Source organism: Cynocephalus volans, chromosome 3 (assembly GCF_027409185.1).
Source record: "Cynocephalus volans isolate mCynVol1 chromosome 3, mCynVol1.pri, whole genome shotgun sequence".
Classification (NCBI taxonomy): Eukaryota; Metazoa; Chordata; class Mammalia; order Dermoptera; family Cynocephalidae; genus Cynocephalus; species Cynocephalus volans.
In genome coordinates, this window is record NC_084462.1 from 148,889,886 (window position 1) to 148,917,736 (window position 27,851).

The window sequence follows — 27,851 nt, forward strand, 5'->3', positions numbered from 1 at the left end:
CTGATTGCTCTGGCTAGTACTTCCAACACTATGTTGAATAGGAGTGGTGAGAGTGGGCATCCTTGTCTAGTGCCTGTTCTTAAAGGAAAAGCTTTCAGCTTTTCCCCATTCAGGATGATATTGGCAGTGGGTTTGTCATATATGGCTTTGATTATGTTGAGATACTTTCCCTCTATACCTAACTTATAGAGGGTCTTTGTCATGAATGAGTGCTGAACTTTATCAAATGCTTTTTCAGCATCTATAGAGACGATCATATGGTCCTTGTGTTTGAGTTTATTAATATGGTGTATCACATTTATTGATTTGCGTATGTTGAACCAACCTTGCATCCCTGGGATGAATCCCACTTGATTGTGATGAATAATTTTTCGTATGTGTTGCTGTATTCTGTTTGCTAGTATTTTAGTGAGGATTTTTGCATCTATATTCATCAAGGATATCGGCCTGTAGTTTTCTTTTTTGGTTATATCTTTACCTGGTTTTGGTATCAGGATGATGTTTGCTTCATAGAATGAGTTTGGGAGATTTGCGTCCGTTTCAATCTTTTGGAATAGTTTGTAAAGAATCGGTGTCAATTCCTCTTTGAATGTTTGGTAAAATTCTGCTGTGAATCCATCTGGTCCTGGGCTTTTCTTTGTTGGGAGCCTTCTGATAACAGCTTCAATCTCCTTTATTGTTATTGGTCTGTTCAAATTTTCTACGTCTTCACGGTTCAGTTTTGGGAGCTTGTGTGTGTCCAGAAATTTATCCATTTCCTCTAGATTTTCAAATTTGTTGGCGTATAGTTGTTTATAGTAGTCTCGAATGATTCCTTGTATTTCAGATGAATCAGTTGTAATATCGCCATTTTCATTTCTAATTTTTGTTATTTGAGTCTTCTCTCTTCTTTTTTTTGTTAGCCATGCTAATGGTTTGTCAATTTTATTTATCTTTTCAAAAAACCAACTTTTTGATTCGTTGATCTTTTGAATTGTTTTTTGGTTTTCAATTTCATTCAGTTCTGCTCTGATCTTAATGATTTCTTTCCGTCTGCTAACTTTAGGATTGGATTGTTCTTGTTTTTCTAGTTCTTTAAGGTGAAGTGTTAGGTTGTTCACTTGCCATCTTTCCATTCTTCTGAAGTGAGCATTTAATGCAATAAATTTTCCCCTCAATACTGCTTTTGCAGTATCCCACAGGTTTTGGTATGATGTATCATTGTTTTCATTAGTTTCAATAAACTTTTTGATTTCCTGCTTGATTTCTTCTTGGACCCATATGTCATTAAGTAGAATGCTGTTTAATTTCCATGTGTTTGTATAGTTTCAGAGTTTTGTTTGTTATTAATTTCTAGTTTTAATCCATTGTGGTCTGAGAAGATACATGGGATAATTCCAATTTTTTTGAATTTATTGAGACTTGATTTGTGACCTAATATGTGATCTATCCTGGAGAATGATCCATGTGCTGATGAGAAGAATGAATATTCTGAGGTTGTTGGGTGGAATGTTCTGTAGATATCTGCCAATTCCAATTGGTCTAGAGTCTTGTTTAGATCTTGTGTTTCTCTACTGATTCTTTGCCTAGATGATCTGTCTAATATTGACAGTGGAGTGTTCAGGTCCCCTGCTATTAATGGTATTAGTGTCTATTTCCTTCTTTAGGTCTAATAGAGTTTGTTTTATAAATCTGGCTGCTCCAACATTGGGTGCGTACATATTTATGATTGTTATGTCTTCTTGATGGATCAGTCCTTTTATCATTAAGTAGTGTCCCTCATTGTCTCTTTTTATGGTTTTTAGTTTAAAGTCTATTTTGTCAGATATAAGAATAGCCACTCCAGCTCGTTTTTCTTTTCTGTTTGCATGGTAAATCTTTTTCCATCCTTTCACTCTTAGTCTGTGTGAATCTTTATGGGTGAGGTGGGTCTCTTGTAGGCAGCATATAGTTGGGTCCTGCTTTTTGATCCAGTCAGCCAGTCTGTGTCTTTTAATTGGGGAATTTAAGCCTTTAACATTAAGAGTTGTTATTGAAAGGTGTTGATTTATTCCTAGCATTTTATTGGTTGTTTGGTTGTCTTAGGTGTCTTTTGTTCCTTGCTTTCTGATTTACTGTTTGGTTTCTTTGTTTGTTGGTTCCTTAGGTTGTAGATAGTGTTTTTGTTAGCTTGTTTTCTCTTCATGAATGCCATTTTTATTGTACTAGCGGGTTTTGATTTTTCTTGGGTTTTTATGGCAGTGGTAGTTATTTTTCAGGAACCAAACCCAGTACTCCCTTGAGGATTTCTTGTAAGGGTGGTCTTGTGGTAGTGAACTCCCGCAGTTTTTGTTTGTCTGAGAAATATACTATTTGCCCCTCATTTCGGAAGGATAGCCTTGCAGGGTAGAGTATTCTTGGCTGGCAATCTTTGTCTTTTAGTATTTTGAAAATATCATCCCATTCCTTTCTAGCTTTTAGGGTTTGTGATGAAAAGTCTGATGTTAACCTGATTGGGGCTCCCTTATAGGTGATTTGACGCTTCTCTCTTGCAGCTTTTAAGATTCTCTCTTTGTCTCTGAGTTTTGCCAATTTGACTATGACATGTCTTGGAGAAGGCCTTTTTGGGTTGAATACGTTTGGAGATCGTTGAGCTTCCTGGATCTGAAGATCAGTGATTTTTCCTATACCTGGGAAGTTTTCTGCCACTATTTTGTTGAATATGTTTTCAATGGAATCTCCATTTTCCTCCCCTTCTGGAATACCCATGACTCGGATATTTGAGCGCTTGAGGTTGTCTGATATCTCTCTCAGATTTTCTTCCATGTCCTTGATTCTTTTTTCTTTCTTTTTGTCTGCCTGTGTTATTTCAAACAGCCCATCTTCAAGTTCAGAGGTTCTCTCTTCAACTTCGACAAGCCTGCTGGTTAACGTCTCCATTGTGTTTTTTATTTCGCTGAATAACTTCTTCAGTTCAGCAAGTTCTGCTACATTTTTTTTCAGGAAATTGATTTCCTTGTATATTTCCTCTTTCAGATCCTGTATACTTTTCCTCATTTCATCATGATGTCTAGCTGAGTTTTCTTGTATCTCATTCAGTTTCCTTAGAATTATCACTCGAAATTCCTTGTCAGTTATTTCAAGGGCTTCTTGTTCTATAGGATCTAGAGTATGAGATTTATTAACTTTTGGTGGTGTACTTTCTTGATTTTTTGTATTTCTGGTGTCTTTTTTTTGGTGTTTATTCATTGTGGCAGGGGGTTTCACAGTCCACCGGTTTAAGACTAATGACTAACTAGGATGTTGCTGTGGTTGCCAATTTGGTATGGCTCCCGCCGTGACTGCTCAGTTGGCCTCTAGTGTCTTGTGTGTGTGGTTGCCTCGGGTCTTGGGCTTCTCCGGGGAGCCACCTTTCTGGTCAGCTTGTACTCTGCTGGGCTGGTGGATCACGTACCACAGGGTGTGTGATCTCTGTTGAGCTTTCACTTTCTGTACAGGACTTCTCCCCGTTCCGTGTGCTCTGGCCCAGGCTGTTAGATCGTGCAGTGGCGACCCCCCGGGTGTGTGGTTCCTGTCGAGTCTCTGCCTCCCTGGCCGCACGTCTCCCCCCTCTGTGCACACTGTGCTGGGCTGGGGCGTGTCTTCTGCACCCCTCGTCTATCAGCTGGGCCTTCAAGACCCTGCTCAGCACCGCCTCGCCCAGGAAGTCTACCAGGTTTCTGCTAGGCACAGACGACCGGTCTCTCTGGGTGCCTTTGTAGCACTGTGTAGATCTTTCTCGGGTCTTGTTCACCTTTGTATCCCCCCGGTATAAACCGAGTCTAGTGCCCGCCTGCAGCCTGCTCTCCGGCAGGTTCAAGCGGACCTGGGAACTCTCCTACCACACTATTCCCAACCAGAAATTCGTTAGGCTTTTTTCCAAACTGGTGGTCGCAGAGATGGTATCTGCCTCCCAGTAACAGGAATTTTACCGGGGCGGAGTCTAGGGTGTGGTGGAGTGACAGTCGGCCCGCCCGTACTTCCTAGCCCTCCCAACACTGGTCGGGACGCCCCACACCCCCAGCCCCGCCAGAGAACCGCGGAGGGAGTGGGAGAGGAGGCCGGCCCGCAGGGTCCGGAAAGCCCCGTGCCAGGCCAAGCAAATGGGCTCAGTGATGGCCGAGCAGGGCGGAGCTGCCCGCACCTGGGAAAATGGAGGCAGCACCGGGGCAGTGAGTGGCCTGGTGGTGCAGGCGGGAGCCGCATGGGCATCCACCCCCCGAACAGAGCTGTGCCAGGGATCGCTCACAGTGCTGTGCCAGGTCGGGCGCTCGCTCTGTCTCTGGTTTGTTGCCTTCCGTGTTCTCGGCGCTGCCGCCTCGGGCTGTTCAGTCGCGGCGCCGCTCGGGCGCTCCCAGGAATCTTCTTTAATGCCGGCCTGAAACCTCGAATCCTGAATAGGGCAGCTGGCCACCTTCAGTGCGGCCCCAGCCTCCGGGATCCTGGCTGCATCCACAGCAGCCCTGGCGCCGTGTTCCCTGTTTCAAGACTCGCTTTTGCAGCTAAGAATCAGTTCTTTTCCTGCTCCACACTTCAAAGCTGTTGCCTGTAAATGAGGCAGCCTCTCCTGCCGGGGGCAAAGTGGCGTTGAACCCCCACGACCGGCCAGCAGCAGCAGTCCTCCCTTAAGAGATGGCCAGAGGAAGGTCCACAAGTTTCCCGGCTGCCTGAGGCCCAGTGGCCACCTTTTCCACCTCAGCTACTCCGCGCCAGCCGCCGCAGCCGCCGCCATCTTGAAACTCCAGAAAAGATTTTTCTATCATCAGTATTTGGCATACACAAATAAGATTTATATGTTTAGATAAATAATGATAAGCTTTTTATTTGAAGGTGTATTATGTATAACAAAGTGTCTTTCACAGTGCAAATATTACTGTAGTTTAGAAGAACAGTAGGAAAAAGCACAGGGTAACCTTGAACCTGTCACTACCTCTGTGTGAACCCCAGTGTCCTTTTTTATACTGCATACCTCACAGAGTTGTGAGATTAACACATAGGTATGAAAATGTATTGTTCATTTAAGACATGAGTATTATTGTCATTAATTTTATTTCTTAAATATCAATTGATCTTATATTTAGGAAGGTATGTTTTAAATATAAGGTCAGGTTATAATGTTTTGCAGTTTTACTCTCCTATCCTTAAGAAAGTTAATATACTGTGCTCTATTTAACAAAACTGAGAAAATCATGAACTGTTTTCTTTCTCCTGTAATATCCGTGATTATAATCCTTGTTACCTATTTCCTCTTGTTATTATTCAGAGTAATCTCTTAGTCTTAGAAAGCAAACTCAGCTTTTTTCTTTTTTTTTGTACCCAGGATGGGACCTGAACCTAACTCAGTTTTTATTTGTTTAAAGTAAAAAAGTCCAAAGGAGAGAATAGGAATTAAATGTGGTAAAATGTTAGCATTTGTCAAATCTGAGAGCTGGATACATGGGAGTTGGTTATGCTGTTATCTTATATTGGAAATGTTTTATGATCAAAATATAATATGAATCATAAAAAGAAAGCGAATTTATGTCATGTGAGCAAGCCCTTAAGTTATGTATAATCATAGGATTCTGAATCATGTTTGTTTTATTCCCCAGAACTATACTAACATGTCCACACATGCAATCTTCTTGCTGGTTATCCCAGACAAATTCCTACCTGTTGCCTCAGCATCCTATATTTTCAATGCTTTTGCTCAAGAGTCCATTCTCATGAGAATCTTTCTTCTATGATATCATGTGCCTGAAAAAAAAAATACACAATCATTTTTGATTCAGCGGGCAGTGGAACACTTACTGAGGAGCCAGAGTTTGTAGTGCCTGCTCTGCCACTTAGTACTCAATCTGGACTTTAATATGCTACTTTGCCTCTCTGGATATCACTTACCTTTTCTTGAAATGAGAAAAATAATAGTCTGTCTCACAGATTTATTGTGAGATAATAAATGTAGTTATAGCATGAAACATAAATGAGAGATCATTTGATTTCAAGTTAACAAAAGCCTACTGAAGCTAGCTTAAGCAAAGGAGGGATTTGGGGGAGGATATAGGGTTATCTCATAGAACCTAAGAGCAGGAATAGAGTTGGGCCTCTAGAGGGACTAAAGAGCAGGAAATCAAAAATCAGAAGCCAGGATTACTCCCTTTTTAGTTGTCCATGTTAGATGTCCATGGGCGAGGAAGGGAAAAGGAGAGTCAGGTAGTATAAAGGGAAATATGCCCCTCCTCCATAGGTAAGAAGTTCTCAGAAAACAAGGGTATGGGCTGGACATATACTCCTCAGAAGGCACCTTTTCTATACTCCATCAGTTGAAGGAGAATGCCAAGTGCAGGTTACATTCCCAGTAGCTTTGTACAGATTTAAATCAGTGACTAAACAATCCCTTTCAGCTATTTATTGCCATCCTGTCCCTCCCTAAGCCCTGATGCTTGACATTTTGTTTATTTTCACTGATCAGTCTCAAGTTAGGCCTTTCCAACTCTTCTGACATTCAGAGGATAAGACCTCTTATTTCTTTCTGTCTCTTCTCTCCAGGCCTTTGACCTGCGCCATCATAGGGCCTGGTGGTGCACTTGCCTTTCAGTTGACAGTCAGGAGCCTACCTAGTTTCTACCGCTAGTATTCATCTTGTGCTTTTACCCTCTCAGAATATTTAATATGGTCTCTGCTTTCCTTGTCCTTCTTTCTCTACCCTTTCTTTTCCCAATAATCACCTACTGGCTCTTCATATTTCTAGGGACTCCCCCCCCCATCAATTTTCTATTAAATGAACTCCAAATTCTTGAGCTTGAAGACCCTCCAAGATCAAGTCCCATCCTACATAGCCCAGTTGCTCTCAGTCAAGTCCTTTACTCTAGCCAGGCCATTTTCTACACTAATCTAGAAACAACACATGCTAATCACTATTCCAAGCCTTTGCTGGTACTGTAGATCCTCTTGCTTACAAAGCCCTTTCCTATTCCTTTCACCTGTCAAAATCCAGCCCTTTTCTCAGGGACTCACTTAAGTCATTCCCTCTAAAGAGTCCTATGTGACCTTTCCATCACCTAGGGTGACCAAGTGTCCTGGTTTGCCTAGGATTTCCTAGGACATGTGATTTTCAATACTAAAACCAGGATATTCCTAGGCAAACCAGCATGACTAGACATCCTACGACACCTCACTGTCCCCCCTCATTATACTGCCTTGTTAGAGCAAAAAGCCCTGTGAAAACACCAGTAGCCACTACTTCATCATTTACAAGGTCTTTTCTGAACAATAAAAGTTATGCTCCTGTTGGGCAGAGATATTTTTGATTCCTACCTCATACAGAGTATAGTGCTGTACTCGTGTTAATGTCTATTCAGTGAATAAAGTAGTTTAGTTTTAAGATGGCACTATATCTAAAGTCTTTCCCCTATGTGTTAATTTATTTGTCTTTGTTTTTTTTCCAGCCCAGATGACTTGCTCAATGCCTTGAATGAGGGTATCAGTCGTGCTGATGTCATCATCACATCAGGGGGTGTATCCATGGGGGAGAAGGTATGAAAAATGGGGCTCATGAAAATTTATCTGCTATAATGTCCTTGCATATGGTCAATTAACCATGGTCTGGTAGGCATCTGGTATTTATAACCAGTCCCCTACAAAGCTGAAAATCCATGGGGCTTCAGAAAGTACTGATCTCTCTAAAAGGGACACAGTGTGGGTAGGTCAGGGAGCTTACCTCAGGAGCAGCCCAAAAAATCCCACAATTTGCTGAATAGTTTTTGCTGTTCCCCTGGAGACTTCTGGTTTGTTTCTGCCTCAATTTTACTACATTAGGACTTCCTTTATACATGATATCTACACCCAAAGTAAAGCTCCAAAATCCTTCCTTCTACTTAAATTTAAACATGACCTCCCAGAGTCCACCAGCTTACCCACCACATATTCTAAACCTTACCAAGAACCCTTAGCTCCCCCTCCCCATAAGGAAGAAAGAAAGGATTAGGCATTCCTTTTGTCCCTCTTCACAAAAATAATAAATAATAATAATAATGAAAAAATTTATATACACACAAGGGTACTTTAAAAAGTTCATGGAAAAATAGAATTAACAGATAATATAAATCTTTCCATGAATTTTTTGAAGTATGTATGATTTTATAGGACTAAGTATATTTGCACATAGTGTATTCTTAGTTCTGTAAAAATCTCAATCTGAATATCTTGGTATCATTAAGTTTAGTAATGAAATGTGTTAGTTCATGATGATTATTGGGTTCATTGAATAATGTTATAGAAGCAAAATATTGTTTGCTAAAGCAACTAACTTTATATTTTGACTCAAAAATATTTCAAATATTTTCAAATATTTCAAAAATGTTTTCAGATATTTTGAGCTAGATCTTATATATATGGTTGTTCTTGGTCCCTGCCCTCTCTAGCTATAAAATTGCCCAAATTTGTAACCTGAACAGTGAACTCTATTGGCTCTGAGAGCAAATGTCAGAATTCAGTAGGCTGAACAGAGAATGCCTGCCTTCCATTCACAAACTGTAGTTTTAGAGTGTTTGAGAATAGCACTTCAGCCGCTAAAACCCATACAGGAAAAAGAATCTGTCCCAGACTACCATCTCAAATTACATAAAAGAGTGGAAGTGTTAAAGTGTGGGTAGATGTTCCTATAGCAGACTGCTGGGTTAATCTTCTCTGGAAGTCTCCCAGAAATCTTTAGCCCCAGGTAGAGCAAATTGCTGCAGACTTCTGATATTTACAAAGGCTAAACGTCTGCACTATAGTCAAGCTATAAGAAATCATTTGCAACATGTCTGTTTTCATTACCAACAGACTGCCTGTGGTCCTCTCAATATCACAAGAGCAAATCCTGAAGTCAGGACTATTAAAATGTTAAATTTGTTATTTCCAGGGATTGTTCCATGTATTATTTATCTTAGTTCCTAAAGAACTTAATTGTAGGTTTTACCTATTTATCAGTCCTAAAGTTTGTCTTTTCTAGTACTTCTAGAGAGGCAACAAGCTTATAGCATACACAGGCTTGGCAGCTGTGCCTCAGTTGAGAACAGAACACCTCTCAATCTAACCTTCTTTATGAGGGCTAACAAAATGTTGGTTATCCCAGAATTTGCTCACAAATGAACAAAGCCAATACAGTCAAGCATATTGGTTTTATTTACTTTTCTCTCTATGTGGTAAGATACTTATACTAAACCTTTAATTTACTAGGAAAGAGAATTTAGGAACTGGGCATCCAGCAGTATTCCCTAGGAACTAATCATTGTTCTTTCTACCCCCTTGAGTGGGAAGGGTATGATGGAGGAACCAGGAAGAAAGTGATAAAACATACATGTAGCAAACTCTTGCCAGTCAACAAGTTCTAGTCCCAAAAAGAATTTCAGTGTACCTCAGTAGGAGAAAGAAAGAAAAGTATAAAAGGTGGAACATCTGCTTCAGTCCAGGAGCTGAGCATGAAACCAGTCACTGAAAAGACAGGGAGATCAAGGAAAGATCCAGAAGCATTATGTAACAGGCACAAATCTTAAGCATAGAAAGTCAGGTATACAAGAAATGTATTTATTTGATTCAATTTAAATTGTACTCTTGAGCACCTATACTATAGAACTGGCAGGAAATTTTTTTAAGCCATAACTGGGACTCACTCTAAGAATTATGTCAAGGCACCTGGAGGGACTTAAGCAGCACCAAAGCATCAGGAAGACACTAATCTGCATGGGATACATCTAGAGTATCTTTAAAGTATCATTATATCTCAGGTATTTGCTCCTTTATGCCATGCTAACAGCACTGGGATCCTGGGGAGCCTGGGAGCCTCTGGGCAGCTGGTTTCCATGGGTATATTTCACAGCCATCCCTTTTGAAGTCTGGCCACCTCCTCAACATACTGCCTTCTAAACAGAGTGGGGGGAGGGGCCCTTGCTGCTTGTGGGACCCACAGATCTCTTCCCAGTTAAAGAGAAATGACTCTTCCACCGTTGTTACCCTAAAGATCTCTCCCCACCTCCACCTCACCCTTTTTGAAGAGTTTACATTTTTACAAAACATTGAAAGTTTCACTTAAACTCTATCTGCTTTTTGCCCCCAAAACTAAAGAATCATATTTTACTATACATTTTCCACAACCTACAGAATTAGGAATTTTTTGTTTGTTTTTTGTGTCTGTACAGTGCAGGAATCCAGACCCCTGACCTTGGTGTTACAGGGTGGTGCTCTAACCAACTGAGCTAGCTGGCCAACCCACCACAACCTACAGAATTATAAAATAGCTCAAACACAACGAAAGGTGCCAGTAACTCAGAAGGATGCACTAAACTGGACACGAGTAATCTTTTTTGCCCATTTCAAAGTCTTGATTTTTCCTGATAGTGTCTACACCACCCTATATGATCAAAATAATCCCAGAGATCATTACTGATCACAAAAAAGGCTGGTCTCACTAGGTTTCCCTGATTAATTAGTAGCAAATGTGTTAATTAACCCCCTTGATTTTGTTTTGCAAATACAGGACCATGCGGACATAGAATATTTAAAAGTAATTCCAGACAAATAAATGCAATAAATTTTTCCTTATTATTTCATTCAGTCCTATGTCATTCTTGTTCTGCTAGATCTTAGGTTAGCAGTCTGCTTCTTATAAAAGTCATTTGCTTCCTGGAATTCCCGACTCAGTCTGCTGTTACTGTATAAAAGTTATCTAAGCTATATCACCTCAGAAACCTTTGTTGCAGACACAAACTATTGACTGTAGCTTATAGCAGAGCAAGCATCAGAGTAAAACAGAAACTTTCTATAGATGAGAGGTACTTGATGGTTGTGCTTAATTTACTACTGTAACCAATAATATCAGAATAGAAAATAAATAAAATTCCCTATTGGTATACAGCATGTAACTATTAAAAGTTTTGATCAGTGTTTCCTCTGAGGGTGAAACAAGCCAAGGGTTTTGTCATATCTCCAAGGACTTCCCATAAAAGCAACAATTTGTGAAATATTTATATTAATAACATTTTACCTATATGAATCTAACCTGGGACAGACTGAGCATCTCTTCTCAGATATGACAGCTTCTTCCAGGAGACTCTTAAAATAGTAACACATAAAATAAATCTAGTTATTTCCAGCATCTCTTTATAAGATGAAAGAGCAAATCTGTGATTTTCTAGTGGCCCTTTAGGAAATTTCAAAGATAATTTTAAGTATAAAAGATATTCTGAAAAAAAAAAAAATGTTTTCTAACTTTAGGTCTGATCTTTTAAAAGGTAAAATCAAAAGATTTATCAAAAAAAAAATACAACACTTGATTAAGATAGGATCATGGGTACCTGAGAAACAGTACTTGGTTATTTAATTTTTCAAAGCAACAATAAAATATTTAAAAATAAGTATAGAAGGTAACATGATTGCAAGTATCTTGGCTCATTCATAAATGAGGAACTTTTGTTCTTTGCTTTTTTATTTATTGAAGAAATCAAAGACAAAATAAATATAAAGTACAAAAAGACAGATTACACAAAAAGAAAACCTTTCATATTGTAGGGAAGGCACTAATAGGTACCAAAGAAATAAGCTCATCCAACCTGAGTTAACTCACTAACATTTTAATGTATTTATTTCTCATCTTCATTTTAGACACAGATATTATAAACAAAGACAAATAAAAGTCAAAGTTTAAAATAAAAATAAAGTTTTCAAAGTTTTGTCCTTTGTTATGCTCTTTTATATTCTGGAACAAACTGACACAAAGAACAAAGAGTGGTCCCTTAGACCTGTAAAGGGCTCTTGAGGACCTTTTAATTGGGCCTGCAAGGTCAAAACTATTTTTATAATAATATTAATACTTTATATTAGAAATATTTATAATAATTTATATATTTTTATAATAATAATATTAAACCTTTTAAATTTTCCTCTCATGAATGTACAGTAGAGTTTTTCTAGCAGCTAAATGATATGTGATATCTCATCAGATTGAACACAGAAGATATGAGAATCCAACTGACTTCTATTAAGCCAGACATTAAAGAGATTTTCAAAATTATAAAACAATGCATAAAAAAAGTTACTTATAACTGTTTCATTCTCAGAAAAAAAGTTACTTATGTTAACATGAAATGGCTTCATCACTGCTATTTTTAAATGAACCAATAAATAAATAGTTTTTAATTTCTTAGCTTTAACTTTTAATACAATAAATATGAATAGCTATAACCCACATAAATAAAGCTTGTAGGGATCCTTAAATTAATGAATTTTAATTTAAGAGCAATGTAAAGGGGTCCTGAGACCAAAGATTTTGAGAACTGGCCTTAAAAACTATGTATTCTTTTTTCTTGAAAAACAAAAGAACACACATAGAGTTATACTGCTGCATCATTATTGCTCCTAATGTAATTGCAACAAACCATATTAATTATAATATTTAAGAAAATAACTAATTTCTATTTCATAGAGAAAACTAGGGGTGTAGATAATTGAGAAATAATATATAATCATTTTAACATATTAGCAAAGCTCATAAATACACAGAATACAACTTTCTACAGCCACATACCTTTATACCTTCTTAATGTAGCAAAGATGAACAGACACATTCATTAACATGACCCAAAGATATAGCCTCTAAGAAGCAAACTATATTAATTTTTTTAAACTATATAAACTCAAAATTATGCTCAACAATCGATGATTCAGTATTCTGTCTTTCTTGGAAATTATCTAGGTACCTGATGATTATTCAGGAATTAATTCAATTTATATCAGTTCAAGATTTTAAGTTACTTAAAAATCTTAAATTATTTTCAAGCTGACATACTATAAAACGTAATTACTATTGAAACTAAGTTTCTTCAGAATAATTATTTGATGTAATTGATCTCAATTTTACATTTTTCACAATCTTAAATATTATGTAGGAGTAGTGTTAGTTTATTTGAGAATTATACGAACTAGGTTTAAGAAAAACAAACCCAAGTGAAATAAAATGTGTACTTTTATTATACTTAACACTAATAAATAAGAGAAAAGGATGTGGCTGGGTTTTCTTAAGAACTAAAATTATTAAGTTGTTTCATTTGCTGAAGACTTAACTATATGAATTTGGATTCCTAAAATTACAGGAAAAATTTTTTTAGTGTAGCACATTTAAAATATTATAAGTTAAATTTCTTTATTACCTGGGAAATTTAGGAATATTCTATTTATATAAGCACTTATTCATTTTTGTGAGCCAATCAGACCAGAGCACCTTTAATTTGAGACCATACAATTTAATTTATGTATACTTTTCAGAGATAAGAAAACATCTCACACTCACAAAACACTTTTCTGGTTTACAGGCAAGTAGGCAAATAGACACATAAAGAACATAATAGCATCATTTCTAACTTCAGCCACAAATCAAGAGTAAACAGAAACAAAAAAATTCATCAGTCCACTAGTAAAGAGGTATTTTCCTTCCTAGAGGGCTCAAAATTCTTAACTGATTTGGGCTCAAAATGGACAATAAGAAAAATAAACAAGAAAGACTAATAAATCCGATTCTTTGTCTCCTCTTACCTTAAAGAGATTAGATTTATATCATCCATTTACAAAGATCACCAAATGGTCAGACCAGAAAACAAAATTCCCTATCATTGCTGCCACAAGGGGGAATTTTATTGGCTGTGTGTAGAAACAGAAACAGAACCAAAATCAATAAATGGGGCAAAAACAGAGAAACTGAAAGGTAGCAAAGTTATAGTTTTATTGCTGCTTGGAATCCACTTCAAGAACCAAGGAAAAATGTGCCCAAGTTTAAGCCACCCATAGAATATACTTCTCTGGCAATGAAATTTAACTGGCTCTGTTCAATAAATCAATGGGGCATCTCAGTAGAGCCTCCAGAATTGTTAAAGTATAACTTTTTAAAGGTAAAATTATGAATCTCATAAATATGTAAAGTGAATACATCAAAGATTTTATTTAACTCACTAATGAAGAAACTACTAAGATGTTGCAACCTATTCAGAGAAGAATTCAGAAAACACACACATAGTAATCAGGAATGCTGAAACAACTTTGCTAATAGATGCAAAACTGAGGGCTGGCCAGTTAGCTCAGTTGGTTACAGAGCAGCCTTGTAACACCAAGGTCAAGGGTTTGGATCCCCATACCAGCCAGCCGCCAAAAAAAAAAAAAAAACTGTTCTATATCCCAGGGGAATAATCAATTCATCTACATCAGACACAATTCATTTGCATTTCTTTGGATAAAAATTAGGTTCATTGTCTTAGCTCAGGCTGTGTATTAGTCTGTTTCTGTTGCTTATAACAAAATACCTGGAACTGGGTAATTTATAAAGAAAATGAAATTTACTGCATACCGTTTTAGAGGTTAGGAAGTCCAAAGTCCAGGGAGTACATCTGGTGAGGGTCTTGCTAGTGGCAACAGTGATCAGGGGTCTCACATGGCAGAAAATGGCAGAGCAGAGAAAGACTCTCACGTGTTGTCCTCTTTGAGCCCTGGGAACCATGCACTGGACCACCATTATTAATCCATTCATTATGGCATGGTCTTACAATCTAATCACTTCTTCAAGGCCCCACCTTTCAATTAACATGATAGGATTTCCCACCCTCTTTACACTGTCATAGTGGGGACTAAGTTTGGGGTGGACATTCAACTCAAGGCATTCTTCCCCTAGTCCCCCAAAACTCATGTTCTTTTCACATACAAATATATTCACTTCATCCCCACAGCCCCAAAGTCTTAACTTGTTTCAACTCAAAAGTCCAAAGTTCAAAGTCCAGTTTATGAAGTCAAAACAAGTTATCTACTTCCAGGATACAATGGTGGGACAAACATAGGGTACATATTCCCATTCCAAAAAGGAGAAATAGGCCAAAAGAATAAGGTGACAGATCCTAAGCAAGTCCAAAATCCAGCAGAGCAGGCATCAAATCTTAAAGCTGGCAAATCATATACCTTGATTCCATGTTCAATGTCATCTGCATGCTGGTGCAAGAATTAGGTCCCCAAGTCCTCAGGCAGCTCCGCTTCTATGGCTTTCTTGGTCTGAGGCCATGCTTCAGCTCTCACAGGTTGGTGTTGCATGCTGGCAGTTCCACAAGTCTGGGGTCTCCGTGGCAGTCTCACTCCCACAGCTCCACTAGATATGGCCTTGGTAGGGTTTTTCTGCTGCAACTCTGACCCCACATTTCTTCTTGGGCATTATTCTAGCAAAGGCTCTATGCAGTGAATCTGCCCCTGTGACAGATCTCTTCCTGGAGCCCCAGACATTTCCATACATCCTTTGAAATTGGGGTGGAGGCTCCCTAGCCTTCACAGCTCTGGAATTTTGTGAGCCTGTAGACCTAGCACCATGGGGACACTGCCAAGGCTTCTGGCTTGTATCTTCCAAAGCTGTGGGTCTATCCACACGTGGGGCCAATTTAGCCATGGCTGGAGCCTCTTGTAAGGGCACTAATTCCATTCTTGAAGGCTTCATCCTCATGAACTGATTACCTCCAAAACATCCCATCACCACACTGGGATTAAGGTTTCAACATACAAATTTGGGGGAGAGCACATTTAGTCCATTGCATTTATCAATTTTCTACAGCTTAATTGTTGTAAAATAACTCAAAGACAACCCAGAAGGTTATGTTGCACTGGACAACCAGTAATCATTTTTTGCCCATCTTGCCCATTTCAAAGTCTTTCACAATTTTTCTTACACCGTATTTGTCCTTACCTGAGTTGAGGAAAAGACCTTGCTCCTTCATTCATTCATTTTTCTCCTTATCTAACTCTGGGTTTCAGAATATCAGAAAAAGATTCTTGCTGCTTCAATAGGTAGACAAAAATTTAAGAACAGTGATGATTCTCAGCCTTTATCACTATGTCTGGCATAAGATTTCCCTCTGTCACAAGGAACACAAAGCACTCCTTCATGTTCAAATACAGTGAAAGGGGGCATTTTTATAAAAACAGGATTTTTTTTGCAAGAAAAATAAAATACTTGCATTCATTTACCAAGTATATAAGCATCTGCTCTCTAAACTCTGTATCATAACCTTTAAGGCCCTGCAGGTATGGCCTCTGCCTCTCTCTCCAGCCTCAGCTTATGCCTCTCTCCTACTCACTCAGTACCTTCCATGGCCTTTTCAGTTCTAAACACACTCTGTACTACACTAGAAGGTTTTATATATACTTCCCTCTTTCTGGAATTCTCTTCCCTCTACACTTCACATCCCTGAATCCTTATTCTTCACGGCCTGGGTAATATATCACCACCTCTTCTAAAGTGGCCTTTCCTTATTCTCCACCCCACTCCATTATTTTCTATCCCAGCACCTGCTTATTTTCTTCATAGCATGTACCACAAGTTGTAATTATTTTATTTGTTGGTTTATTTATTTGGGGCTGTTTTTCCCCAGTAAAATGCAAGACATCTGTGTGTCAGGGACTATGTCTTTCTTGTTTACCATTAAGTCCCCAGTACATATGGAACATAATTAGGCATTCAGAAATGTTTGTTGAAGATATAACAACCACAATTATTTGAAGTTGATACGACAAGCAAACAGAAAGGACATTGTTGGGGGGGAGGGGGGGAGGGAGAAGGGAGGGAGGTTTTGGTGATGGGGAGCAACAATCAGCCACAATGTATATCGACAAAATAAAAATCAAAAAAAAAAAAAAAAAAAAAGAAATGTTTGTTGAACTAACAAATGAGTGAGTGAAAGGTATGTGCTATTTGCTAGGGTTCCAGCATTTTTATAAATATTTAAAAGACAGTGTTCCTGGTCTCACAAACTTTATAGTCCAAAAAGGGATACATATCAGTTATCAGGCAATTGCAGTATAACCTCAGTAAATGATTATCAGGTGGATATAGTGCTATAAGAGCACATAAGAAAGGTCTGGAGATTTCTGCCTCTACTATGACTGAGTAGCATATTTGGAAGAACCCTCCCACTAAGAACATCTATAAAAGCTATATATAAAATGTTTTAAAGAAGAAAAAGAAAAGAGAAAATGTGTCTGAAGAAAACAACCAAGACAGCCAAGATGTAGGGCACTAAGATCTCAGAAAAAAAGTAAGCCACAGAGAAATAAAACTGGAATTTTTCACCATATTTTTCCTCAAAGCATTTACTAATTCCTAAGCTAGAAGTGAGGTGAGAGGAGAGGTGTAATGGTACAAGAGGCCAAGAAACCAAGCATAAAAGAGTAACTAAGAAGATAATAAAATAGGAAAATTTTTCAACAGTCTTAGAATTTCAGGGTCTGCCGTGGAGGAAGGGCCCTGGCAAATGCCTCAGGCTTTCAGTTTAAACCCTGGAAGGACTGTTCTCTAGGAACAAAGACAAACTGAAAATAAACCACCCTTCACAGGGACTGAAATCCAGGATCACATTACATCAATCCCTGATTATATCAAGGTAATCTGAGTTTCACTTAACCAGCTACCAGAAGAAATTAAACGCTTTCGGGAGGAATATGTATATCATCATCAAGAGCCTCTTTAATTTCTTCACGTATAATGTTTGGGCTTCGGTTTTTAAAATTACCAGACATGTCAGAGATAGAACAAAATGACTAAAAATTGAGAAAGGAAAAAATTGGTAGAATAGCCCTAAAAGTGATCCTGGTATTTTTATTGTCTCACATGTACTTTCAAAAAATGTTTAAGAAAAAAAAATAACAAAATGGAGAATTTCACTAGGAAACTGGAATCTACTCATATGAATCAAATGAAAATTTTAGAAAAGGGATAGAAAATGTGGAAAAGAACATAAAAGACATATGAGATATGGTGAGAGATCTAACATATACGTAATTGAAGTTCAAGAAGAAGAGGAGAGAGTGAGCAGAAGCAATTGTATTTAGCAGATACTGACAGAGAGTTTTCCGAAACTGATAGAAGACATCAGGTCAGAGATTCCAGGAGCTCTACCAATCTCAAGCAGGATTAATACAAAGAAATCATACCTAGGTAATCATAGTAAAACTACTGAAAACCAAGGACAAAGAAAATCTTACCAGAAAGACAAATTACTTTCAAAAGACCAACAATAAAACTAACAGAAATGATTTAAATGAAATGATGGAACCCAGAAAACAATGGACTAGCATTTTTAAAGTCCAGCAAAAAATTACTGCCAATATGGAACTGTACATCCAGCAAAAATTTTCTTCAGAAATGAAGGTGAAATAAAGACATTTTCAGCCAAACAAAAACTGAGCAGACATGCACTAAAGGGAGTTTCAGTCAGAAGGATTATGGAAACATGGAAATGCAGAAGGGACTAAAGAGCAAAAGAAAGAGTTAATATGTCAGTAAATGTAAATGAGTGTTTATTTCATAGATAATGTCATAAGGTTTAAAATATATGAATATTATATGTTAAGTATATAAAATATATACTATCATACAGTATATGTAGAAAATATATATATTTAAATATATAAACATACATATACATACAAATCTACTTAAAATACAAGTAGAATATATAGTACACAATAACATAAAAAGAAGAGAGGAATAAATAGAGTTAATATGTTGTAAGGTTCTTGTATTGTCTAGGAAGCAATAAAAATACCAAATTATGGTAGATTGTGATAAGTCAAAGATATATGTTGTAATCTCTAAAATAACCAATAAAATAATATAAAGATGTATAACTAACAAGCAAGTAGAAGGGAAGTAGAATAAACTAACAAATATTTTATGAATCCTAAAGAAGGTATGAGAGAAGAAAAAAGGAAACCAAAACAGAAGTGACAAATAGAAAATAAATAGTACAATGATAGATTTAAACCCAAATATAGCAGTAATCATACTAAATGTAAATAGAATGAATTTTCCAATTAAAAATTGTTATTCTGAATTTTTAAAAAGATAGCAAATTATATGTTGCTTATAAGAGACACCTTAAATATAAGGACATGGGAAATTGAAAGTAAAATATCAGAAAAAAGTTATAATGAAAAATAGCTGGTATAGCTGTATTGATATCAGAGAAAACTAATGTAGAAAGGATTAGTAGATATTAAGAGGGACACTTTATTATTTTAAATGGGTCAGTTCATCAGTAATATATAACAATTCTAAATTTATTACATCTAATATAACCTCAAAATAAAAATAATTAATAATCAAACTGTCATCTAGCCTTGGGAGTTCAGAGGAGGCTGAGAAGATACCTAGACTAAGATAAGGGTGGGATGGAAAGGAAGTAGAAAGAAAGTATTCAAGGCAGAATGAAGAACATTTTTAGAGACTGGAGGCAAGAGAGCTTAAGAAATTGAAAGCAATATAGTTTTACTTGAATGTAAACAGATTGAGAAAGAAATGTGGCTAGGTAGAAAGAGGGTTGACAGATGAGACCAGTGATTTATAAAAGGGGACTAGAAAATACAGGAATCTTAGATATGATATTTTTAAAATGAGAAAAAATGAGATTTTTTTTCCTAAAAACCAGGAAGTTATTGAAGTTTTATTATAGTAACTTTACCAGATTTGTCTCAAAGGATCTCTCTTAGTACTATGGGGTGAGTGATTTGGAGGAGGGTAGGACTACTAGCAAGGAGACCTATTTCAGTAATACAGGTGCAATGATGTTGGCTGAGGCTGTGGAAATAGAAGGGAACAGATTTAAAAATAAATAAAATGTCTCACAGTTTGTGAAATATTTAAAATTTTGGCAGGTTACTAGATTCACTCTTAGATTAGTGAACAAGAAATTTAGTAATAGTCCTAGAGATTGTTTTACTTAAGAGAAATTTTAAGGACTGTAACTTTTGGTTTTTGGTTTTTGTTTTTTGTTTTTCTTTATTTTTACAAAACCAACTGCAGGGCAATGTTACCTTTCATTTCCAAAAGTGAGGTTTTGTCAAATCAATCTGGGTTGATCATAACCACAAGCTGGTTGTGTTTTTGTTAGCAGGATGTATAAAGCTGGAGCAATTAAACTCCCTTGACTTTCTGTTTTAGAGTTCCCTCCCTATTTTTCATTTTATTTGACTTATTTAGATTTAGTAACCTGTGGGCAAATGTCCAAATCTTTCTTCAAGAAATGGTATATTATTTTAAGTTCATTAAGCAGGACAGTGGAGGCCACATACCTATGGGTTGCTTGCTCAGGCACAACTTCTTAAGGCATATTTGTTAACATCCTTTCTCAGTTGTAAAATTCCGTCTTAAAAGAGAGACATTGTCACGCAGGAGACCAGGATTTGATTCCCCGAAGGGTCAAAAAAAAAGAGATAGTAACCCATCAACAATGATATTATACATTAATGTAGTTATTTTATTTATTATCTAGCTTCCCCTACTAGAATGTACTTCCTATGAGGGCAGGGACATTGTCCTTTTTTTCAAGGCTATATCCCTCTACACCTAAATTGGTACTCATGATATACCAGGTGCTCAGCAAGTATTTATTGAATTAGTAAATGAAGGAATATTTGTTGTAGCAAATCAGCGTCACTAAAATAAGAAAGATGTTTCTTTTATTTCAATCTTATAAATTCATTTTATTTTTATTTAAAGTGTTGAAAGTCTGATATCAAAATGTTTGAATGTAAAGTGATTATTTTTAATGTTTGCAGGACTATCTCAAGCAGGTGCTGGACATTGATCTCCATGCTCAGATCCATTTTGGCAGGGTTTTTATGAAACCAGGGTATGAAAATAATCTTATCTCGTATATGGGGTTGGTTTGGCTTGCTTTAACTAATAATGTTTTATATGCTTTCTTTTTATATTTTCTATTATGGATTATCTATTCTAATAAAAGATATATTATAGTATTAGAATTCTTTGCACAAGTGCAAAGGAGTTTTTAAATAGGAGTTCGTCTTCCTTATGAATCAGTGAGTTTGGTATAAACAAAGCAAAGCAACTTCCCAAACTTTTTCTTCTTTTTAATTCCCATGTCTAGTTTCTTCTTCCTCTTTCCCTCTTTCTCCCCATATTACTTTTTTCTCTTTTTTAGAACAGTTTATTATGAAATTCCTAAATACGTAGAAGTAGGGAATACAATGAACACCGCCCCCACCAGTACCGATCACTCAGCTTCAATAACTATCAACATTTTTCTCTAATTGTTTTATTAATCCCCCACACACACGCTGCCCTTTGGGGAGGAAGGAGAGCTGGACTGTTTTAAAGCAAATTCTAGACATCATGCCATTTTGGTATACATCTCAAATAAAAATAGCAACAATAGAATTCTCTCACATAATGACAATGGCATTATCTCACCTAACAAAATAAATAATACTTTAATATCATCTAATACTGTGGTCATATTCAAATTTCTCCCAAATGTCAAGATAAAGAATGCCTTTTTATAATTGTTTAGTTTGAATCAGGATTCAAGTAAGGTCCACTCATTGTATTTGGTTGTTAAGTCTCTATTAAATGAGAACATTGACTCTCCACCCACCTGCCCCCCTCCCCCCCCCTTTTTTTTGTTATGTCATGGACTTGGAGAAACTGGATCACTTGTCCTGATAAATAGATTTGGTTGATTGCTTCCTCGGGCTGTGTTTAATGTGTTCCTCTATCTCCAGTATATTCTATAGATTGAAAGTTAGATCTAAAGGCTTAATTAGATTCAGATTCAATTTTTTTTTCTTTGCAAGAGTACTTAATAAGTGGGGTTTCACACTGCTTCTTACAGTCTCCCAAGAGAAAGAAAGATAACCACATACCAAGTTTTTGCACATCTCCTAAAAACTAATAACCCCTAAGGAAGGGGCCAATAAAGGTTCTATAATCAGTTGTAAATCCTCACAGAATGCCAAACATTGGTGCTAGTGAAACATGAATGGTCATGTCTTTAAGCAATAGTCTGCCTGCTCAGACCTCTGCTACTCTACAAACCTTTGATTCCCTGTTCAAAGACTTCAATGTCCAGGTGAGCATCCAGCACACCTCCATGCTGTCAGGGACAACAGTACTGTTTTAGTTCCGAATTAAACTCTGCTGGATGCTCATATGAACACTAAGAGGGAATGGAGTAGAGGCTTTCCACTTGCAAGTTAGCCTTGGGAGTCATCAGCAAATTCCAGAAGCCTTTTAAGTGTCATCAGCCCTCCTAATATCCCTGATTTATTGGGTACTTTGTCAATTCTAGGACAGAGATCATGCTTTACCTCCATGACTTGGCCATTTTTAGTGTAAGAGCTAAGATTATCCCTAAAACTTTCTCCACAATTTGATAGAGTTTAGAATTCTTAGCATTATGTTTCTGTACTTGCCTGTTGCTAGTATGGCTGCTGCTGACAAAGCCTTTTTGTTATTGAAACTGTTGGAATTGGGTCATTCTTAATAAGAATATTTTGTCTTAAGCAAATATTATTATGCTATGAGTATACTGGCTTTTTTTTTTTTTTTTCCTTTTTTTTTTTTTTGGCAGTACTAATTTGATTAGAAAACAGAGGACATCCTAAAAGCTTGTCATTATGCTTCTCACTAATCTCAAAAATTGAATTGATTGTTCCCTTTAACAGTGGAAAGGAAACTGACATTACATGTCCTCGCCTCAAGAGGAGAATTATTTATGTAATAGCTATTATTTAAAATTTTAATCTCAGCACCTATGATGAAAAGGTTTATACTCTTTTTTTTCAGTCTAGTATTTTCCACTTCACCTTCAGGAGTTCATCAGTTCCTAATGTTTATTCTCCTCCCTTAAAGTCATAATACTCTATGACCTCAGTTGTTGCATAAATGCTATTACATTCTGATCTCAAGAGGATAATTAAACAATAGTTGTTGAGTTCCAAGGAAATAGTCTTCCAGAGCTTAAACAGAAACTTCACAGTCTAGCAGTAGGACACTCATGATAGCAATGCACGATAGCAAAATGTTTTGATGCAATGGAATCTTTTAAAAATGAGTACCTGTAGAGAAATCACGATTATGCATCTGCAAAATGCAAAAAATGGTTTAAACTGGCCTTAAAATTTAAGTTGGCTTTCAATACAGTAGAAGAAAGATGGTATGCATTCCCTCCTCACTTTTATTATCTGTGTATTAGTTTGGTATAATAAAGTAACTTAGAAATTTAAGCAAGCTTCATTTAATTGGCCAGAATTTTACACTTGTCTAAAGGTAAGAAGAACTTAAAGGCAATTGCTACTTAATAGTATAACAAAAATAAATATAAAAAGCTCATTACAATTTAGCTTTGCTCTTCCCACATAACGGTGCATTCAGAACACAAATAAGCTCTTTCATTTTAGAGACAAAGATACTGAGAAAAGCATTTGGAGGTATTATCAACCAGATCTATCAATCACTATTTTTAGTGGTCATCTACAGTGAGCATAGCTGTTATCAAGAATGTCCCTGGGAAATTATTTTCATCACACAGTAATAATCATTGCCAAATAACCTCTCCATAAATCAATGTGACAATCTAATATCATTTTTCTAAAACACACAGCAAAGAATCAGGAAGTAAGCCAAAAAAGCCTTCGAGTAGCCAAAACAGATGTCACAAACTCCATATACTAACACTTCACAACACATCCTGTGAGAGCTTTATCAAAATATGAGCCATAAAGTTAGAATAACCTTGGTTCAAATCTTTGTTCCCCACTTAGTAGCTGAATAATTTTTGCCAAATTACTTAGTCTCTCTTAGTCTCAGTTTCCTTATCTATAGAATTGGATGATAATTGTTACCTCATGGGATTATCATGAGATTTAAATGAAATAATGGGTGTAATGCATACCTGTTACTTTTAAAATAGTCATTTCTGTTATTACTATTATTATTACCATTCTAACAATATGACTATTAGTACTACTCTCTGATTCCCAAACTTATAGCCAGCTTTAAGGGTCGAGATGATGGCAGTCTGGCATTAAGGGGAGCCACAGGGGGGAAAAAAAACAGAAACAATAACTATAGAAACACAGCAGTGTGGGGTTATGGTTTATCGGTGAAAACCCATGTTACTCTTATAACCTAACATCACTGTATTAGCAGAGTAGAATACTTAATGATGTGTTTGAATCATCAAAAAGTGTTAGTGTCACCATATTATTGCAAAAGGTAATGAGTGACTGATCCATTTTTGAAAGATCAACCTGCAAAAATAGTAAAAATAAAAACAATGTGAGTACTTAAAAAGGTAATTTTCATCTGTATGGAAATTTCAGCATTCCCTAAGGATTCTGCATTGCTTAAGTTTCATTAATATAATAATATTTTTAGCTAAAAATCTACATAAAGGATAATTAATAGGAAAAAAAATCACAATTCTCAACTGCTCACTCCCTCCATGCCACTCACTCCTCCCACACCCCCATGATAAGAATTCATGTCAGAATCTTGAGAAAGTATAATTTGAGAATACTTTTTAATTACTATAGCTTTAAATTTGTTCTAGTCATGATATTTTATTTGGATATTTCAAACAGGGAGATTTTTATGTATATTGCTGAGTATGGTTTTAAAAAGTTAAGAAATACTCATCTTAAACAATAAGCAGTTATCTGATAGACATATATTATCACGTAGTCTTCTGATAATAAGAATGGTTGTTGTAAATATCCAGAAAAAATACTATAGACATTATTAACTAGAGGGGTGGGGAAACTCAGAAACTCCAGAATTTAGGGTATAATTCCATGGCACTGGCAAGAAGAAAAAAAACGTAAGCTACAGAAAACCAGGAAGTTTGGTTACTTAAAAATAGAAGACGCTAAAAATAAACCAAATTTATTTAAATGCTCCTGAAATATATCAGAGTATAAAGATTTAAGGCAAGTCAACAGAAGAATGTTTTTACATGTATATGATGGGCAATCTGTGTGGATAGCCACATAACAAGAAAACTGGAGTGCTCAGTTTACTAGTCATATATATTACTTAGCAATCACTAACAAGTAACCCCTTTTTTTCTTCTAGCCTGCCAACGACTTTTGCAACTTTGGATATTGATGGTGTAAGAAAAATTATTTTTGCACTACCAGGTAAGAATAATTGAAATCATTTGTTTTTTCCAGAAAAATGAACAAAACTTATTTGGATTTCTCTTGTGAGCAGTCCTCTATCAGATCACTCGATTTAGCATCTGAAAGACCTGGGCTCAAATCCCAGGTTACTTGAGCCCAGGTCTTTACAATTGGCAAATCACTTAACCTCTCTGAGGCAGTTTCTTCACCTATAAAATGAGACTAATATCTGCTTCATAGGATTGGTGTGAAAGTCAAATTAGATGATATCTTTCAAAGCATATTCCAAACCCTAAGATGATAATCAAATGTTAGCTGTTACTAGATCTTTCTGGGGCACTTGCCTTTTCCTTATAGGCAAAACACTCTAATCACCTCTCATAATTAGAAGTATTGTGCTCAAGGGGCCAAAGAGCCTTGAGTCATCCAGGCAAATACTAGATCAAAAAATACAAAGCTGCCTCTGGTTCTTGCCAGATTTAGGCTGGTTGGGGGGAGGGGGAACAGAGAAGGGGGGGGCTACTGGTACTAGCTGCTTTTCAACCAAATCCCACTTATCAGTCTACAACATCACCATCCTCACCTTCCCTCTCACGTGAGTAGAAACTTACATGTTCAGATTGTAGAAAAAGCAAAGTAGTTAAGTTTGCAAGGATTTCAGATTCAATTTTTTGTTGATTTGGGGCCATGCATTTAAAGTCATTACGAATCTTGATAAATTTTAAAGTGGTTTAGAAGTTTTGTTTATCTATTTCTTATTTTTTTAACTTTTGAAATTATTCTGATAATTCTGTCCAGTTCCCTATTTTTTGGCACAGATTTCATCAGAAAATCACCTACTTACTCCTTTCAGATTCACAAGTCTCATGGCTTTGGGATATTTATTTACCTTTTATATTAAGTAAATCGCAAAATAGAGATAAAAGAAAGGGAGGCAGGCAGAAAAATTGTAAACTTTAAAAATGTTTTTAAGCCCCTATCTATAAGCATAAAAGAGATTAGATTTTTATCATATAGAAAATTTTAGAGGACATTAAGTAAAATAGTCCTCAAAATGTATGAAGCTACTTAGGGCCTTTAATATTTCCCTGGGTACTCTGAAAACCATTATATGAAGAAATGTCTACAAGAGACCCTTTACTTTGTCTACAGAAAATGTGACAACCTATAGAGCATCAGTGATCGTATGACAAAAAATGTTATCGTAGGAAACTGTTTCACCATTACTAATGAAGTACTGTTGATCTGCCAAAGAAATGACAAAATTAAAATCTGTTTTCAAGTTGCTACTTTAATTTGAAACTTTCTCTGCTCATCCAGAATGAACCAAAAGAGGGCAGCAACAACTCACATGTTCAGATTATAGAAACTGCAACATGCTCAGTTTACAAAGATTTTCAATTTCAAAAGTGTATTCCTGCTTTCCTGCAGGCCGTGCGTTTAAAGCTATCACTAATCTTGACAAGTTTTAAAGCAATTTAAAAGTTTTTTAGTATTGCTATTTTTTTAACTTTTTGAAATTACTATAGTAATACATGTTCCCTATAAAAAACAGTAGAAAATCGCTTCTCGGCCTTTTGGCTAAGATCAAGTGTAAAAAACAGTAGAAAATACAGATAAGCATAAAGAAATGTTATCCACAAAAAAAAGTTATTCCTACTTCCCAACCCACCCAGAAATAACAACTTTTTAGAACATTTTGTATCAGTCCTTCCCATTCTTTTAATTATGTAAAGCAATTTAATTTTTATACAGGAATTTTATAAAGCAGTAATATTATAGGAATTTTATAATCATTGGTGAACAACGGCTTTTTTGTTCTGCTTGTATTTTGAGGCAAGAGAAAAGTAATTGATTCCTATTAAAAGTCTGCTCTTCTGCTGGACAACTCATTTTTCTGTTGAAGTTATTAGTATCAGTCATCACTTTTTGCAACTTAAAAAAATTAGTTCTTAACTACTTTTTGGGTAAAAGATAATTGAAGGTATGGTTTTAGCTAGTAGGCTAATCTGACCATTGCCTTTTACTTTGGTGATGCAATTAGCACTTAGCCAGACCAAGGGAACCTAAAACTCTAATAGCACATTTCCCACCCCCAGTATATACATACATATATACAACCATATAAAAGTATTGATAAAATTAGAATTTTAGAACCAGAAGGAATCTTGAGAATCATGTAGTCCAAACCTTCATTTTGTGAATGCATGAAGTTAGACTTAAAAAAGTATGGAACTTGGCTAGAGCTCAGGGGAAGAGGAGGAGAGACGTATGGAGTTCATGAAGGCAGGAGAAGCCACAATGAGAGAAAGCAGGGACCACTCCAACTGTTTCGAGCTCTGACCGCTTCAAGGCTAGCCCTGATGAGTGCGCCTAACAAGAGCTGGCAGAAGCCACAGGTGTGCACTTTGTATGAAGTTGCTTGGAGGTTGCAGGGGAGAAGAGGGCTTGGTAGTCCCCAGGCCAGCAAGACAACTAACAGGGTTCCTATGGACCCACACAGGAGCAAGGAGCCACAGACAACTGAAAAAAGGAGCCATTCAAAGGCCAGTGAGTCCCGGTGCATGACCTGTCCCGTGGGAAGTGATTGGAGAGCAGGGGGTGAGAGAAACTGGCCACCAAGGAAACACTGGGGCACAGCAAGGACTGCCCTCCATTCAGCACAGGACCACTCAGTGGAGACTGGTCAGGAATACAGAACTGCAGGGGGTGCACTTTGCTGAAAAGACTCAGGTCAAGACCAGAGTTTCCACACAGCCCAGGTGTACTAGACCTCACAAGACCCAGAAGTGCTTAAAAGGTCAACACTTAAAACCTGAGCTGCACAAAAATCCTTCCCCAGGGAATCAGCAGCAAAGTGGCAATTTAGCTCAACCACAAGGCTCAAGTGCTGGGCC

General features: G+C 36.7%; 1 protein-coding gene across 4 annotated transcripts in view; it reads left to right on the forward strand.

The window, feature by feature from the left end:
- Positions 1-27,851, forward strand: part of GPHN (gephyrin) — a 562,178-nt gene that overhangs the window by 520,778 nt on the left and 13,549 nt on the right. For all 4 annotated transcript variants that reach the window (XM_063088486.1, XM_063088482.1, XM_063088484.1 and 1 more), the window contains 3 exons: positions 7,425-7,512; positions 20,590-20,663; positions 24,908-24,972. In XM_063088486.1, coding sequence (XP_062944556.1) covers positions 7,425-7,512; positions 20,590-20,663; positions 24,908-24,972 — 227 coding nt within the window. The remainder of the gene's footprint in view (positions 1-7,424; positions 7,513-20,589; positions 20,664-24,907; positions 24,973-27,851) is intronic.